This window comes from Pogona vitticeps, chromosome 9, assembly GCF_051106095.1.
Source record: "Pogona vitticeps strain Pit_001003342236 chromosome 9, PviZW2.1, whole genome shotgun sequence".
NCBI lineage: Eukaryota > Metazoa > Chordata > Lepidosauria > Squamata > Agamidae > Pogona > Pogona vitticeps.
This window is the reverse complement of record NC_135791.1, coordinates 20,688,270-20,705,389: the sequence shown is the minus strand read 5'-3', so window position 1 is coordinate 20,705,389 and position 17,120 is coordinate 20,688,270. Positions and strand designations below refer to the sequence as shown.

The window sequence follows — 17,120 nt, the reverse complement described above, 5'->3', positions numbered from 1 at the left end:
GAGATGGGCATGAACTGCTGGTTCAGTGGTTCATGTTGGTTCGTCCATTGGTCCAACAGATGTTCTGAGCCCCACCTCCTAGGCAGGTGGGCCACTCAAAAGCAGTGCCTTGGATTCCCTGCCCTGCCTCCTCTGGGCACTGTCTCTGGGTGAGCACCTGCCAGAGAAGGCAGGGATTGGAACAGCAGAACAACTTTTGGACCGAGAGATGAACCTGCCCATCTGCAGAAAGGCCCTCTCTTCCATGTCTCTGAGATATCCAACAAGCTGTACAAAGCCAGTTTTGTAAACACAGTGGCCTGGAACAGGGTATAGATTTGGTTAAGTGTATGAAACATTCACATAGACTTGCTGAGCATGTAGGAAGACATGTCAAACCATGGTGGACTCCACTCCTGATGTGGAGCTAGAGTTTCTGTTGCTGGAGAAAGAGGGCACGGTCCAGCTGTCGCTAAAAGCTCCTCTAAAGGCTGATAGGAAGGACCGCTTGCTGGTTTTTCTGCAGTCCAGCCCAAGGAAAGCATACAAGAGGGGATTCAGGCAGCTGTTGAGACAAACCAGTCCATAAGCCAGTGGAAAGCCTAGATCAAGGATGTATTTCATTGCAAGGCTGTCATCCTCCAGTGTTTCAAGAATAGAGAAGAGGTGGTAGGGAAACCAGCAACAGAAGAAGACTACAATGATGGCTATGATGATTTTGAAGGATCGGCTAAATCGGCCAAAGATTTTCCCTCTTAGTTTGATGACAATGGCGCAGTAGCAGGTCAGAATGATGGTGAAGGGGATGAGAAAGCCAAGCACAAATTCAGTAGCCACCAAGAAACGGTGTTTCCATAGATCACTATCGTTGTCCAAACTGAAGGTGTAAATGCATTGGGCAGTGCCATCTTCTGAGTCTTCTGTGTCCCGGAAGATGAAGTACGGTGAGCTGAGAGACAAAGCCATCACCCAGATGACCACAGCCATGAATGAAGCAAGCTGAAGGGTACGATGGTTTAAGGCCCAGACTGGGTGCACCACTGAAACACAGCGGTCAACGCTGATGGCGGTCAAGAAGAAGACGCTGGCAAACATATTAAGGAAGGGGACCACAGAGTCAAGTTTACACATCAGTCTTCCCAGAATCCAACTTTTCAGGGCTAAATAAGCTATTTCTGAGGAGAGGCAAACAGCAAAAATGAAGTCGGCCACGGCCAAGTTGAGATACCATATGGTGGTCACCGTCTTCTTCAGGCGAAAACCAGTTAGGAAGATCACTACACCATTCCCTGTGGCCCCCACAAGCAAGACAATGATGTAAATTGCTACGGAAACCATTTCCATCATGCCCGAAAGGTGGGGAATGTGATGGGAAGAATCGGAGGGCCAGTCTCCATTCCAACTGAAATTGTAGGAGTCATTGTTGTTCAGTGAGGATGGAAAGTCATCATAGGAGAAAGAGGAAAAGGAATCCATGATTTTTTTTTCCAAAGTTTTCCACTGTCTCTTTCTGTGGGATAAGAGTATTTATTTGCATTAGCCACATACCTTCACAGGTACGACACATAAAGCCAACATACTAAAACCAAGAAGATGAATACATAATAATCAAATATTTATCTATTCTCCAAATAAATAAATAAATAAATAAATAAATAAATAAATAAATAAATAAATAAATAAATAAATAAATAAATAAATAAATGGGGAAGTCTGCAAAGTATTAGTTTTGAAATCATATTTAACCTTACTTTAATTGCTGCAAGAAGAAAAGATACATAAAAAATCGGAGGACTGGCTCCATTTGTTATCTAATGAAGAAAAAGTAACTCTTTCAGTATATCTCTATAAAATGAGCAGAACAGTAATACTTGGGTATATATGCCCTTCACATGGGTACATACAGTCTATGACCCTCAAGCAGTGTTGGAGCCATGACAGGAAGTCATGCGCATGGAAAGGCCCTTCCATATTTAGGAACTGTATTCAGAAACTATTTGGATGTGACAGGTTTAGAAAGCAAAAAGCACCACAAGGTCCCTTATGCCAGTGGTTCCCAATGTTGGTTCCCCAGATGTTCTTGGACTAAAACTCCCAGAAATCTTCACCATTAGCTGTGCTGGCCAAATTCTGGGAATTGTAGTCCAAGAACATCTGGAGACCCAAGGCTGGGAACCACTGCCTTCTGCTTAAATAGAAATGATATTAAGAAAGTGATGTGCACAGATTAGTATGGAAGGACGAGGTCCGGACTTGCGTTCCTGTGCACAAGGAGAGGAGCTGGAAATGAGTCCCACCAACCTCATATTTGGAATTCCTGATCTCGCTGTGTTGCAAGGAAGGGTCTGAAATGTGACTTTTAAAGGATATTTTTATAAGCATTCTGACTGAACTTTGATGTGGAGAGAGTCTCGTGATGACTTGAAAGGCTAATGTGTGAATCCCAGCCACAACAAGTCCAAAGTGTGCAAAGGAATGGGGAAAAAAAGGCGAGGGTGATTCTCAGCAAATCTGAATCCTACGTTCTGAAGCCATGAGAAGGGACTCTAAAATCAGGGCAGAGCTGGCTGGCAACATCTCCTCCTCTCAGATTTCAGGCTTTTCAAGCCTAAAATCTGAATGGTCTCCAAAACCTGAGGACAAAACCCGATACCTGGAAAATGCAGCTTAACTTTTAAAAAGTATTGCCTAGACCATTTTCTAACCCATCTCATGACCTTTAACCCTCTCTCCTCCCACCATGCAAGACAAGAGAAGTGAACATTAGAATGAAACGTACGTAAACCTGTATCAGTTCAGGACATAAGAACCATTTCTGATCTCCATTTCAGCTCTTTCATGGATGGTTCAGAAGAAAGCTCACAACACCTGGCATCTTAATCAACCAAGTTGCTTCAAGTCACGGGTTGCTAAATCCAGCCCAGAAACCCTGATTCAAATCCAGCCATTGCTCCCTGTTACGTGTCTGTATTCTGGGCCGGCCCTGCTATTAGGCAGAGGGAGGCAACTACCTCAGGCTTCAGACCAGGGAGGAGGTGCAGAAGCTGCACTTTCCTTAAAGCTCCTTCTGAGTTCCTCGGCCATTTCTTTTTGTCAAAGGAAATGGCCGGGCTTCTGTTGGAGCTCACAGACTCTTCCGCTGTGACTGCCCTATTAAAGATGGGAAGGTGCTCATGTTGCCACCAGGTAGAAGCCCATTCAGCTTCTCTAGGGGCCACGAGGGAGAGGAAACCATCTTGTCCTTCTCCTCAGGCAGCAGGATATTTTGGGCCAGCTCTTCCAGGATGGGCTTTTGCTTCCTTTCCTCCCCTTCCCATTGAAGGTTCTTACTCACCCGATGTGATGGTGTTCTCTCCAGCTTGGCAAGACCACTGGCAAATCTTCTGTCGATGCTTTTCTGGACAGTTGAATGAGTTCCTCCATCTGTTCCTTCCTGTTTATTTATCAGTTTCATCTCGGGGTATCTCTGCTGTCTTTTTGAAGATGCACCACAATCAGGGCAATCACAACTGAAGGAGACCACAACAACACTCCCCCCCCCCCCCCAGGGATGTAGAAGCTTGCTGCCAGCTCTTTGCAAGAATCACTGGGGACAGTTGAACTTCTAAAGGCGCTTAGCATTTATTTTCCTTAAAGAACCAAGTTCTTCCCATCATGCAATGTTCATCTTTTCTTTCTCAGTAGAGTGCTTTCTCCTTTGTGACTTTCTGCTCATTTTTCTCCTTCCTAAAAGCATGGCTTATTTTTAATACTGTTTTGAATCTCCTGGATTCTCCTTCTGCCTTCACACTTTCCCAACATCAGCATCTTTTCCAGGGAGTCTTCTCTTCTCATGAGATGGCCAAAGTACTGGAGCCTCAGCTTCAGGATCTGTCCTTCCAGTGAGCACTCTGGGTTGATTTCCTTTATTTCCATCATGGCAGCCTCCCAATTAGGAGTTTTCAATTAGCAGTTGAAAAAAAAAAAAAACCAAGTTCCGGCAGAGAAGCTCTAACAGAGAAACAGTTTTCTTCAGGATTTCTTAAGAAGCAATGTTTTCCCTAAATGGAAGAGAAATGGAATTTTTGAAGTGGAGTTTGGATGCAAATCCCAGTAAATTCTATCCCCTTTCAGCACCAACAGCAGAAACAAATGCCCACCTGGAAAAAAAAAGTCTCTCAACTGGGCCTAAGATAATAACATGCAACCATCACCAAAACATATTTTTTCCCTTAAATATCATAGGTTATACAACTTTGTTATCCTTTACCATGCATACCAATACGGAGTTATATATACCAATTACCAGAGCTTTATTTATTCTTTGCATTTATATCCTTCTTTTTCTCTTGTGAGTTCAAGACCACCGGGCTCCTTTCTTGGATCTCACTTCATCCTTATAAAAATCCAGGAGCAAAGCAAAGCAAAGTGTGCTGCTTATATACCGCCCCATAGCATTTGGGAGGCTTGGTCAAGCTGAAAGATCATCCACAGAGTTGCATGGCTCAAATACAAACAGGATCCTGTATTTCCCAAATTCCCACTCCACGTTGCCACAACTCTAACCCACTAGTCCACTTGGCTTGATAGAAGGCAACTGTTGGAGAGATCCGTGGTTTAGGCAGAATGTGGTTCCTTGCTGTGCCTCTTGAGAAGGGCTGGACTTGATAATCTATAGGGTCCCTCTGGACTCTGCAGTTCTAAGATGACAACGACAATACATAACCCGATACCATCCCGAGACCATTGTTCTGATCTGATTTTTGAAGCTGAGTGAAATTGCATTGAGTTAGTCCTTGAGTGAGAGACTCTTAAGCGACTTGTGACTTGTAGCTCACTGTTGAGTCTGACTTAGGTTGCTGACTCAACTCAGAATCAACTTGCTTGTTTTCCCCCACTGATTCAGACTGGGCCCATTTTTCTGAGTTGAGTTTTTGAATCTGAGGTCCTTCTCTCTCCTGCCTCCCTCCCAGTTCCTAGGAGGACTCATCATCACCTACAAAGACACAACAGGAAGGTGGTCTCCCCTCTAGCGAGAGGCAGCCTTTGGGGAAGACGAAGCCCTGCTTCCACTCCTTCCTGGCTTTGAAGGAAAGGCTCTGAGGCTTTCCAGCTCAGAAATCCCTTTTTAAGAGGGACTTGAGATTCAGACTCGAAGTTTGGGACTTGAGACTTGGGACTTGGACGCAGAAGCTCAGACTTGGACTTAAGACTCAAAGACTTGCCAGCATTCCTACTATTAGGTAATGCCAAGTATTTCAAGGTGCAGCTAGAAAAGAACATTGCCTGATACCCTTAGAAGCTGTTGCTAGTCCGTTTATAGGGACAGACAAACCAATCTCTGTAAAGCGCAGCTTCTTACATTATGTGCTTCAGTTCTCTGGTAAGAGTGCTGTGAAACAAAAGGCAGATAAAGTCTAGTAGATTTCGACCGGTCAGTCTTAATCCTAGATTAGCCACGTAGAACTGTTGAAACATTATGAAAACTCACAAGAAAAACAGGACCAAAAATTCTGTAAAGACAGCTCTAGTTTCATGATCGGGTCCACACTGCAAAGGGAGTATCTGCTTCCAAGAACAATTAATTGATGAAGATATTTAAGCTCTCTTTTGTGGAGCATATCAGTATGCAGCCATCTTGGAGGGAGTTTTATTAATACAGTCCAGGACAACCTTGAAAGGATGGAAGGCTGAGTCAACCTTGAGCCATCTTCTTGAATCCATTGGGGATTAAACTCAAGTTACGAGTAGAGGTTTGACTGCAGTACTGCAGTCTAACCAGTGTGCCAGGAGACAATATAATAACACATGGTCAACTGCTTCAGCCGTGTCTGACTGACATCGGTGAACATGATGAGAGTAAGGAAATCCTTTTGGAATGGCTGATAGCAGGGCATCAAAACAAAAAGATAGATTTCCATCAATCATGTATTCTGCTTGCTTCTGATCTATGTCAAGGCTTGGGATGGCATGCAGGGAGTGAGGTAGGAGATGACGCGCTCAGTACTGGAACATTGTGGTCTCAGCAATCTCTCTGGTTCTTGAATGATTATCTTGTGCTGGTCCTGTGGCTCCTGAAAGTTGTGTCATCCCCCTGCCCCCCCCCCACTAGCTACAATGGTCTGCCTTGCGCTTTGGTGTGTTTAACCATCTGCTCCATCGCATCGGCGTCTCTGATCTCTCCAACAACTCATCATGAGATGAGTCCGTTGCAATTTATCTTGGTTTCCTGTAGCTCTCATGCTGCTCTAACATTTCAGTGGAACCAATCAGGACTATATTTGCAATGCGCTTATTTTCAGTCCCTTCATGTCATCTCCAGGTCAGTAGTAGCTGGTGCCCGTCAGAAATCACAAGGTGTGTGGGTGGGTAATGGAACAGGAAGCTAAAGGAAAACAGGAGTGCGGGAGACTCATTCCTCCTGCTTCCTCCTGTGTGCGATGACACTGCAGCATGACTCCAAAGAATTTAACATCTAACGGAACTGGAGAACAGACTAGTGACAGAGGCGTCCATGCTGACATCCTTGAGGCTTCGCAGTAGTAAAAGGATGTCACTCCATGGCATGGTTACAAATAAGGACACAGGCAGGGCTAGGCTGCCTGCAAGCAGTCTGACATGGGGGAAAGCCACACTCCACTTTCCTGGTGGATTAGCTTCCTTTATCCAAGTTGCCCCCGAGCCATTGATTCCCAGTTTTGTAAATGTCATAGCCTCTGCAGACGAGTGTCCTTTTTTGCATTAAAAGAAAATTCTGGCTTCTTATTTCCCTCGCATTTTCTTCAGTAGTTGTAGATCACAAGCTGAATATGAATCAATCATGAAAGGCAGCTGCAAAAAAGACAAATGCTATTTTAGGGTTCATTAAAAGAAGTATAATCTTCCAATCCGGCGAGGTGCTAGTCCCCCTCTATTTGGCACTGGTTAGGCCTCACCTTGAGAATTGTGTCCAGTTCTGGACGCCACACTTTAAGAAGGATGCAAGCAAACCGGGGCATGTTCAGAGGAGGGCAAGAAGGTTGATCAGGGGACTGGAAAACAAGCCCTATGAGGGAAGTCGGGGGGTGGTGTCTTATTTGTGGGGGCGCCTTATACACGGAAAAATACGGTATTATTTTCCAGCTGGAAAGCAGTCCTTCCTTGTTGATATCCAGACTACACCACCCCCAGCTGACAATTTGCACAACAGAAAGCAAAGTGTAAAGCTGACATTTGCCCAGAACATCCTATAGCTTTGAGAAAGGGCATATCTTCCTGTAGACAGGATCATATATCACCAAGTAGGAGAGAAAGCCCTGGACACCAGAAATATTGCTGCATTCTTTGCTTAAAACAAAATATGATTTCTGATCTCTGTGGGCCTGATCACAAAACTCAAAGGCAGCTTACCAAAAAACTGCAACACCATAATAGGAACACACAGCAGCTTGATACTCAGAAATGAACCCAATAAAGGAAACAAGCTTACTCTTAAGTAAGTGTGCATTGGATTACAGATACTATATAATAGTCTGAAGATAACTACTAAAATAAATTAAATGTTCTTATTAATTCTTTGTGCAGGAACATCGCCGATGTTTCATCATATTACATTTCCAACCTAAATGACTAGATAATAATGTGAAAGGCAATCAAAGCAGTGCAATGTAATGAAAAAATAACAGCCGTTTGAATAACAATGTTTGTCAAAGGAACATCTAACAAAGCAATTTGATATATAGCATTGTTGCTATATGAAAGGGGCCGCAATAAGTCAGAATTGACTTGATGGCATGTGTTTATTATACAGTGGTGCCTCACAAGACGAATTTAATTCGTTCCATGGCTAAGGTTGTCTTGCGAAAAATTTGTCTTGCGAAATGCGTTTTCCCATAGGAATGCATTGAAATCTAATTTATGTGTTCCTATGGGCAAAAAAAGTCAGAACAAAGTCAAATTTGGTTTACAAAGGGTTTATTAAGTGCTCTTTAAAGCGGTACATACTGTATTGTGCAGATGATTTAAAAAATTCAATCAAAAAAACTTTAACTTTTTAAACATAATAGAAAAACATTTAAAAATCAGCAAACATGAGGCAGGAACAAAAAATGGAAAACATTCGTCTTGCGAAGCATGGCCATAGGAACATTCGTCTTGTGAGTCATCAACCCCATTGCCAAAAACTTGTGAGTTTTTTTTGAGCCACCACTGTAGTCTGTTTAAGTAAGTTGCAACTTACAAGCAATACTTTCTTCCTGTAGATCTCTGGGAACAGGTGAGGCCAAACCTTGTGCTAAACAAAATGAAATAAAGTTGAGAAAAAAACAAGCAAGGAAGCTGTGAGATGACTCGATGTTGGGGATAATTATCAGAATATTATGAACAACGTCTTCACTGTTAGAGTAGTACAACAATGGAACCAATGACCTCGGGAGGTGGTGAGTCCTCCAATGATGAAGGCATTCAAGCGAAGATTGGACAATCCTCTGTCAGATCTGCTTTGATTTGGATTCCTGCCTTGAGCAGGGGGTTGGACTCGATGATCTTTTAGGTCCCCTTCCAACTCAATTATTCTATGATTCTAGGATAAGGGAATTCAGTGTACAGTTTAAGTAAGCCATTGCTATGCCTCAACTCCAGCATTTGGATTTTTGGATTGTCAGTCTGGGGAATGGCTGAGATGGAAAAGTCATCTAACTGAGCTTGGAAAGTTACTCTAAAAAGCATTTTACTTTTGCCACCCACAGTAAGTTGCTATTTTCTTTTTCCTGCCAGCTTTTAATCGAGAACATTTATGTTCACCGCCGGCAGGCATGCTGACACTGTGTTTCGCTGAAGCAGGTTTTATTAAAAATTGTTCCTTCTTAATATAATGCTTTTAATACATTTTCATTGTTTCTGGGGGGATCTGCCATGGGGGAGATTACAGTCCTGGAAACCAACTTAATCAGTAAAATAATGGAAACCATTTCCACCCTGTTTCCAAAGAATCAAAGGCATTAGCCAGGATGGTATGGGAGTTGATGCAAACCCCATAGCTCTCTACACAAGTAACAGCTTCACCTGGTACTTAACATCAGCAGTGTCGGTACATAAGATGTAAATATTAATCTATATCTTGCTAGAATGTCAATCTGATTACAGTTTAGCTCCCTTGTGCTTTCCATTCCCTTGTCCTCCACTGATATCATTACCAAGAGATGTGTTCTGAGCGAAGGAAGCTTTCCTGTTGTCATTGATAGCGCAACAGTCTAAGTAGCAGCTTGGTTTCCAAGCCACCTGTAGGCAGTTAGAAGACATGCGGCTGCTTTTCAAGTCCTTCCCAGGAGTTTCCTTCTTCCTCACAAGGGAAGCTCTCTTCCTCGCACGATTTGCCAGGGACCGCCCAGGAATCTGGAGCGTCGGTAATGAGGAAGTGTGGAGCTGATTAGGGATAGAGATCGAAGGCCAACTTTTGGCAAAGAAAAACAGACAACATATGGCTCAGGGAGTAGACGGAATCATCGAATTAATGAACTTCTGCATTATGTATTTACTAATTTACGAGCTTCGAATAGATGGCTGGCACCATAAGGGTCCCGAAGTATTGAAAACATTATCTGATGAAAATGATCTTTCAGCTGCTCAGCTTCGACAGCTGTAGGTCTATGCAAACTTTTGGTTTACACAACATTCTGTAGTGCTGGAGGAATGGTTGGAAGCAAAAAAGAACAAGGTAGTAAATACAGTGGTGCCTCACAAGACGATGATAATCCGTTCCACTGAAATTGTTGTTTAGTGAAATCATTGTCTAGCAAAAAGCATTTCCCTATTGGAATGCATTGAAACCTGTTTAATGCGTTCCAATGGGGAAGAATCGTCATTGTCTAGTGAAGATCGGCCGTAGGAAAGCCACTTTGCAAACCGCCGATCAGCTGTTTAAATCGCTGTCTTGCGAAGCTTAGGTCCCCAAAACACCCGTTTTGCGAGCGCGAAGGGAGCTGTCAAAATTGTTGTCTAGCGAAAATCAGTTTGCGAAGCAGGGACCAAACATTGTCCAGTGAAATTCCTCCATAGGAATCACTTTTGCGAATCGCTATAGCGATCACAAAAAGCCAATGTCTAGCGAAAAAACTTTCATGCGGGGTAACTGTCTAGCAAGGCACCACTGTAGCTCAATACCCAATATAGTGCAGTGGACAGAGTGACGAACTAGGACCCCTGCTCAACCCTGTTTAATTGCTGGACATCTCAATGGTTTGGGCCAAAGTTGAGACTTGATCCCCCACGGTCTCTCCTTGTATGACTGGCCCTGTTTTAGTCTAATGAACCATGCTAGTGTTGGGGTTTTTTACTACCTTGCACGCTACCTATAGAAGCTGTGGCAGGGAGGGACCTTTCTGGGCTTGGATGACTGTCAGTCTACCCAGCACTATCCAGTTGTTTCATCTCGTCTTCTGAATTCAAAGCGAACCCTGCCTCTCTGCTCAGTGCTCCTCCCCCCCCCCCGGTATCTTTAGAATCTGTTGAAGTCTGCTGCTGGAAGCAGTTTGTCAGTTCGCTGTTTGTTCTGTTCACAACTTTAAGCAAAGAAAAAGATTTTTCTTCTTTCCTCTACTAATGTCTCAGAGTGAGTTACTGAGACTTGTTGATGAGAAAAGGGGTGGACCATTCTGGGGAACTGGAAACTATTCTGCTCTGTGAATCCCTGCATGTCTGCTATGCAGCAAGAGGAATTTAATCAGAAATTCAAAACACTGCAAACGTTAACTACAATTATCCAGAGTCTGTCTGTGGATTAGAAGTGCCAACATGCCATGGCCAGTTTGGCTTGGGGGCTGTCGGCTGCAACCACTTCTTTTCCAAGTTCTGCTGTTGTTTCTATTCGCATCCAAGACATCATTTTGGCTTCTAGGTGCTGGAGAGCCCATTGTTGGTTCCCCCAAGAAGTCTAGCAGAGACTATGCAGAGTTTGAGGTGCTGGCTGTATCCATGAAACAATACAGACCCTTCTGATATCGCACGTGCCCCTTCTTCACAAAAATCCCTTAATTGCGTCTGCTCAACCTTTTGATCACTTATTTGAAAGCCTCTGTAGGAAGCTGTGCAGGAAATGGCCAGGCTCTCCTCCTCTAGATGTGTGAAAAATATGAAATTAACGAATGAAACAAATTGAAAATCTGGCAGGATAGAATTGATGTAGCTGGATTTAGAATTAGCAACCACACTTTCTTTTTCAAAAAAAGTTGCACCTAATTCATATCAATGATACATGTTCTGACATGTCACTGAAGTAGGTCCCGGCTCTCTAGCAACTTGTCCTGTGAGGCAATTTTGTTGTTGCTGTATGTCATCAAGTTTCTCCCAACTTCTGGCCACCCTAGTAGAGTTTTGATTTATGTGAGATGTTCAAGGAGTGGCTCAATTAGGTTCTAAATGGAGCCAGGCATGATCTGGCAGTTTATTTAGCTGCTGAACAGGGGTTTGGCACTTTGAAGCCCTGCCTCCTCCAGCAGACACCCAGTCAGAAGCAGCACCTGGGGGAGGCGGAGAAGGGAAGTTGGAACGATGCCCCTGAGTGGGTGCCCACTGGAGGAGGCGGGGCTTTAAAACACCAAAGACCTGTTTGACTGCTAAACGAACCGACACGAATTGCCGAACCGGCATTTCGTGCCCATCTCTAATTGCAATCTAATTTCTCCAATATATTTGAAGAAGGTGATCTAAAGCAAGCTTTTGTTGTAATAATTCTATTAATCTTAAGTGCTACAGAGCCTTTTGTGGTTTTCTTGAATCAGATTAACAAAAATAAAATGGAGGGGGGAAAATTAACAAAAATTAGCTGAGTGAGGAATGATAAGATTGGTCAAAGACGCTTATAGTCCCTAGGTGGCAGTATAAACTCAGTTCTGGGAAGAAGGAGACTGTTATTATCTCTCATATGATGAACTTCTATTAGAGCTAATATGTGAGGATTAGTGGGTTTGCTGAGGTGGCGTTTTCAGAGGAAAGCACTAGGATGATTTTGACCTTTACGAAAGGTGGCTGGAAGATTCAAGGCTGACAAAGAGAGAAGGGCAGTCTTCCCCATCTTCCTCTGTTCACTCACAATGGATAAGAGCTGAAATTAAGGCGAACAGATCAGCCATGCATGGCTAGGATGTATATATCAAGAGTTACAAGAACGATGAGAACATAAGAAGCCACCTGGTGTTCAATGAGCTTCTTGGTTCTTCTCTCCCATCATCATCAGCTCTGATCTTGGCTCTCTGAGATTTCTGCCAAGATTTGTTCCTTAACCCTTACCCTACAGGGAGAGCCTCAATGTTTTCCTGCAGGTCTCCCATTCAAGTTCTGTTGTTATATTTGTTGTTGTTGCTGCTGCTGAAGCTGTTGTGTGCCATAAAGTTACCCACAACTGATGGCAACCTCATGAACGAGTGGCCTCTGAAATGTTCTCTCCTCAACTGCCCTGATCAGCTTTTTAAAAATCAAGTTTGTGACTTCCTTTACAAAGTCGGTCCATCTTGTATTTGGCCTTCCTCTTTACCAGCTGCCTCCAACCTTTCCCAGCATTATTGTCTTTTCCAGAGAGCCCTGCCTTCTCATGATGTTCCCAAAGCGTGGCAGCCTCAGTTTCAACATTTTTGCCTGCCGAAGTAGTTCAGGCTTGATCTGGTCTACAGTCCACTTATTTATCTTTCTAGCAGTCCAAGGTACTGGCAAAGCTCTCCTCCAGCACCATATTTCTAACAAATTATTTTTTCCCCTGCCAACTTTCTTTCCTGACTAGCTTTCACACCCATACATGGTGATAATGTGTACAAGAGTGTGAATTCAAGTTCTAACCATGTCCAATCCTGCTTAGCTTCCATAATGAGACAAGGGTGGTTTCTTTTGTGGTGATATAATCAAATACAGTGGTGCCTCACATTACGATGTTAATTCGTTCCAGTGAAATCGCTGTAGAACGAAAACATCATAAAGCGATTTTAAAAAGCCCATAGAAACGCATTAAAACCCGATTAATGCATTCCTATGGGCTTGAAACTCATCGTCCAGCGAAGATCCTCCATAGTGTGGCCATTTTTGTTGCCCGTGCAGCGAGGAATTCATCCCAGAAAACAGCGGGTGGCTATTTTTTTCCCCGTGGCCATTTTGAAACTGCCGATCAGCTGTGCAAAAATTGTCATTTTTGTGATGATCGGTTAGCGAAGTAGGGAACCGATCATAGCAAAGTGAAAAAACCCCATAGGAAACATCATTTTGCGATCGCAAAACTTTGTCGTTATGCGATTTCGTCGTAAAACGAAGTGTTCGTCTTGCGAGGCACCACTGTATCTGAATAGAAGCTGATTGCCGTAGTATTGAGAGATAATGAAGTGGCTGGAAATAGTGGAACTACACCAAGGAAATCCAGCTGTTGAACATCCATAGCTGATTTATGTTTACTTCTTATACCTGCAAACAAACACAGCAACATCATCATTCAGAATGAGTGGATGTGAGTGGGGCTATATCTGTGATCCCACTCTTTACTTTCACTCATTTGCCATAGACATCTGATATTTCAACGTTCTTCCAGAACCTTGAACGATCAAGTCTGTAGCTCAAAGGTCTTCAACTTTGGGGCCTCCGAGACCAGAATCTTGATTTGTACGCAGCCGTAAGCAAAAACATGGAGGCCATGGTTGCTTGTTGAAGCAAATTAACGAAGCGCTGATCACAAGTTTCGTTTCACGCTGGTTGCACAACCAGGTATGCGAGTGATGTCTTGGTCTTTTGCTTCTACGTAGAACTCCAACCTGGCATGGTTAATGGTATGAGATTTTGGCACCTGAAATCCAAAACATCTAGAAGACCAAAGATGGCAACTACTGCTTATATATGTGGTGTAATGGATAAAGTGATGGGCCAGGACTGTGATAAACAGGGTTCGAATCCCCCACTTGGCCATGGATACTCACTGGTGGAGTGGAGCTGATCAAACCACTCCTTAAATAATCACACATACCTTGAAAACCCTTTTAAGGTTGCTATAAGTTGGTTCCAACATGATGGCACAGAACACACCTATATGCACCTGTTTCCCTTCTGGTAATCCACAACCATGGATCATAAAATCATAGAATTATAAAAGGACAGAATCATGGAGTGGGAAGGGGCCAACAAGGCAATTAAGTCCAACCCCCTGCTCAATGCAGGAATCCAGGTAGAAGTATAGATGACAGATGGCTATCCAACTTTCCTTTGAATTCCTCCAGTCGTTTAGTCGTGTCTGATTCTTCGTGACCCCATGGACCAGAGCACGCCAGGCCCTCCTATCTTCTACTGCCTCCCGGAGTTGTGTCAAATTCATGTTGGTTGCTTCGCAGACACTGTCCAGCCATCTCATCCTCGGTCGTCCCCTTCTCCTCCTGCCTTCACACTTTCCCAACATCAAGGTCTTTTCCAGGGAGTCTTCTCTTCTCATGAGATGGCCAAAGTACTGGAGCCTCAGCTTCAGGATCTGTCCTTCCAGTGAGCACTCAGGGTTGATTTCCATTAGAATTGATAGGTTTGTTCTCCTTGCAGTCCAGGGGACTCTCAAGAGTCTCCTCCAGCCCCACAATTCAAAGGCATAAATTCTTTGGCGGTCAGCTTTCTTTATGGTCCAGCTCTCACTTCCATACATCACTACTGGAAAAACCATAGCTTTGACTATGTGGACCTTTGTCGGCAAGGTGATGTCTCTGCTTTTTAAGTGAGGTACATAAAGAATGGCTTTACCAGTTCCACTCCCCCAGTCAGTTTCTATGGCTGAGCAGGGATTTGAACCCTGTTCTTCAGAGTCCTAGTTCATAACTATTCATTACACCACAGTGGGAATCCCATAATCAAGCACCCCATCAAGGAGACACGGCGGGGAATTAAACTGCCAATCTCCGGCTCTGCAGCCAGATGCCTAAACCACTGAGCTACCCAGCACTTAAATAGGGATGTGAAAAATGTTGACTAAATTCATCTCTCTTTTTTTGCTCTTTGAGGCTATCTTGACTTCACAACCCAGCCTGAAGACGCATTTCCAACCCACATCCAGAGAAAAACAAGGCAAAGTGGGCTAATTTATGGAAGTCAAGGTCTTCATGACTTCCATAATCTATTTGGACAAAACTGGTGCCATTTTCTTGTGAGAAGCAAAACTTGCACATGGACACACACACACACACACACACCATACAGACATCAGGTACAGAACAGTACTGCCCTGTAACAGGCCATACAAACACTCTCTATGTGCTTTGAAGTTTGAAAAATCCATGCACTCAACCAAAGTCCATCAACATCATTTCACATACAGAGCTTAATTTACAAGCCACTCAAACTTTATTTTCTCTGGTCAGGAGCACCAAAATTGGTGCTCAACCTTTTCTGAAGCAGAAAGAATAATTTTGTAATGATTCCTCATCTGCTGGCTGAGAGGACAAGGCAAGTGACAATTTACAACCTTACCTGTAATTTAATCATGCCACATAAACGTGGATGCAGTACACTTGGAGATCACCATCTTCTAATAACAAGCCTTGGCTAAATAGAGAAGTGCGCCTTTTATTAAAAGCCAGAAATGCTGCTTTTCATTCTGGTGATGAACTACAGTACAGAGAGGCTAGAGCTAAACTGAAAAGGGGCATTAAGGATGCCAAAGCTATGTACAGCCAGAGAATTGAACAACACCTTGAAAGTTCTGACACTCGCCGAGTGTGGCACGGCCTAAGACAAATCACTGGTCAGAGTAACAAAAACAGTCTGTGTAGCAGCAGTGATTTTTTGGCTGAGCAGTTAAATCAATTTTTCAGCCGTTTTGAGGTGGAAACAGGAACAACCATTATTCCAGCACCTACTGTCTATAATACATCACTAGAATCTACCATCAACAGACAACCACTAGTACTGCAGATTTCAGATGTGAGACGCGCTTTCCAGAATATTAATGTTCGAAAGGCAGCTGGACCAGATGGAATCATGGGACGAGTTATTAGGGGCTGTGCTGCAGAATTAGCTGGAGTTTTTACGGATATTTTCAATCTATCCTTGTTGCAGTGTTCAGTCCCCACTTGCCTGAAGACATCTATTATAGTGCCAGTCCCCAAGCAGTCAGCTGTGGTATCTCTCAATGATTACAGACCAGTAGCTTTAACATCTGTTGTTATGAAATGTTTTGAGAGATTGGTGCTGGATTACATTAAGGCTAGTCTTCCACCTTCTTTGGACCCATGGCAATTTGCATACAGGAAAAATAGATCTACTGATGATGCTGTGTCCATTGTACTCCATACTGTATTGAGCCACTTAGAACATCAGGGAACTTATGCGAGGCTGTTGTTTGTGGATTATAGCTCTGCTTTTAATACCATTCTACCAAATAGGTTGTTTTTTAAAATGATCAACCTGGGATTACCTCAGGAGATCTGCATGTGGATAAAGGATTTTCTGACAGATAGGCCACAGTCAGTAAGGATGGGATCTCACCATTCTTCTACCCTGGTACTAAGTACAGGAGCTCCCCAGGGCTGCGTGCTAAGTCCCTTCCTCTATTCCCTGTACACACATGATTGCACCCCACTGTATAACACCAATGCAATTGTTAAATTTGCGGATGATACGACAGTGGTGGGGCTCATAAATAAGAACAATGAGTCTGCTTATAGAAAGGAAGTACAAAGGTTGATACTTTGGTGTAAAGAAAATCATCTCACACTTAACATCAAAAAAACTAAAGAACTCATAATTGATTTTAGGAGGAAGAGATATGTACATTTACCACTGTACATAAACGGTGAGGAAGTGGAGAGAGTTGGTAGTTTTAAATTTCTGGGTACTTACATCTCAGAGGACCTCTCATGGACTATAAATGCCAACATGCTAATGAAGAAGGCACAGAAGAGGCTGTATTTCCTGAGAATGCTCGGCAAGTTAAATTTATCTCAGCATTTGCTTCTGTCATACTATCGTAGCACCATTGAGAGTGTCCTAACCTATGGCATTCTGGCATGGTTTGGGAGTAGCTCTGTAGCGGACAAAAAAGCTCTACAGAGAACCATTAAAATTGCCCAGAATATCATTGGGCTCCAGCTACCAACCCTGGATGACATCTTCACATCCCGCTGTCTAAGGAAATCACATAGCATCCTGAGAGACTCTTCCCATCCTGCTTATAACTTTTT

General features: G+C 43.4%; 1 protein-coding gene across 1 annotated transcript; it reads right to left on the bottom strand.

The window, feature by feature from the left end:
* Positions 1–356: 356 nt before the first annotated feature.
* LOC110086510 (chemerin-like receptor 1) lies at positions 357–9,985 on the bottom strand. The gene has a single exon (XM_078380300.1). The coding sequence runs from the start codon at positions 1,453–1,455 to the stop codon at positions 373–375; it is 1,083 nt and encodes a 360-aa protein (XP_078236426.1). The 5' UTR covers positions 1,456–9,985; the 3' UTR covers positions 357–372.
* Positions 9,986–17,120: the final 7,135 nt, after the last annotated feature.

What these genes read in the sequence shown, in the direction of transcription:
- LOC110086510 (XM_078380300.1), bottom strand. Translation starts at nt 1,455, where the DNA reads ATGGATTCCTTTTCCTCTTTCTCCTATGATGACTTTCCATCCTCACTG.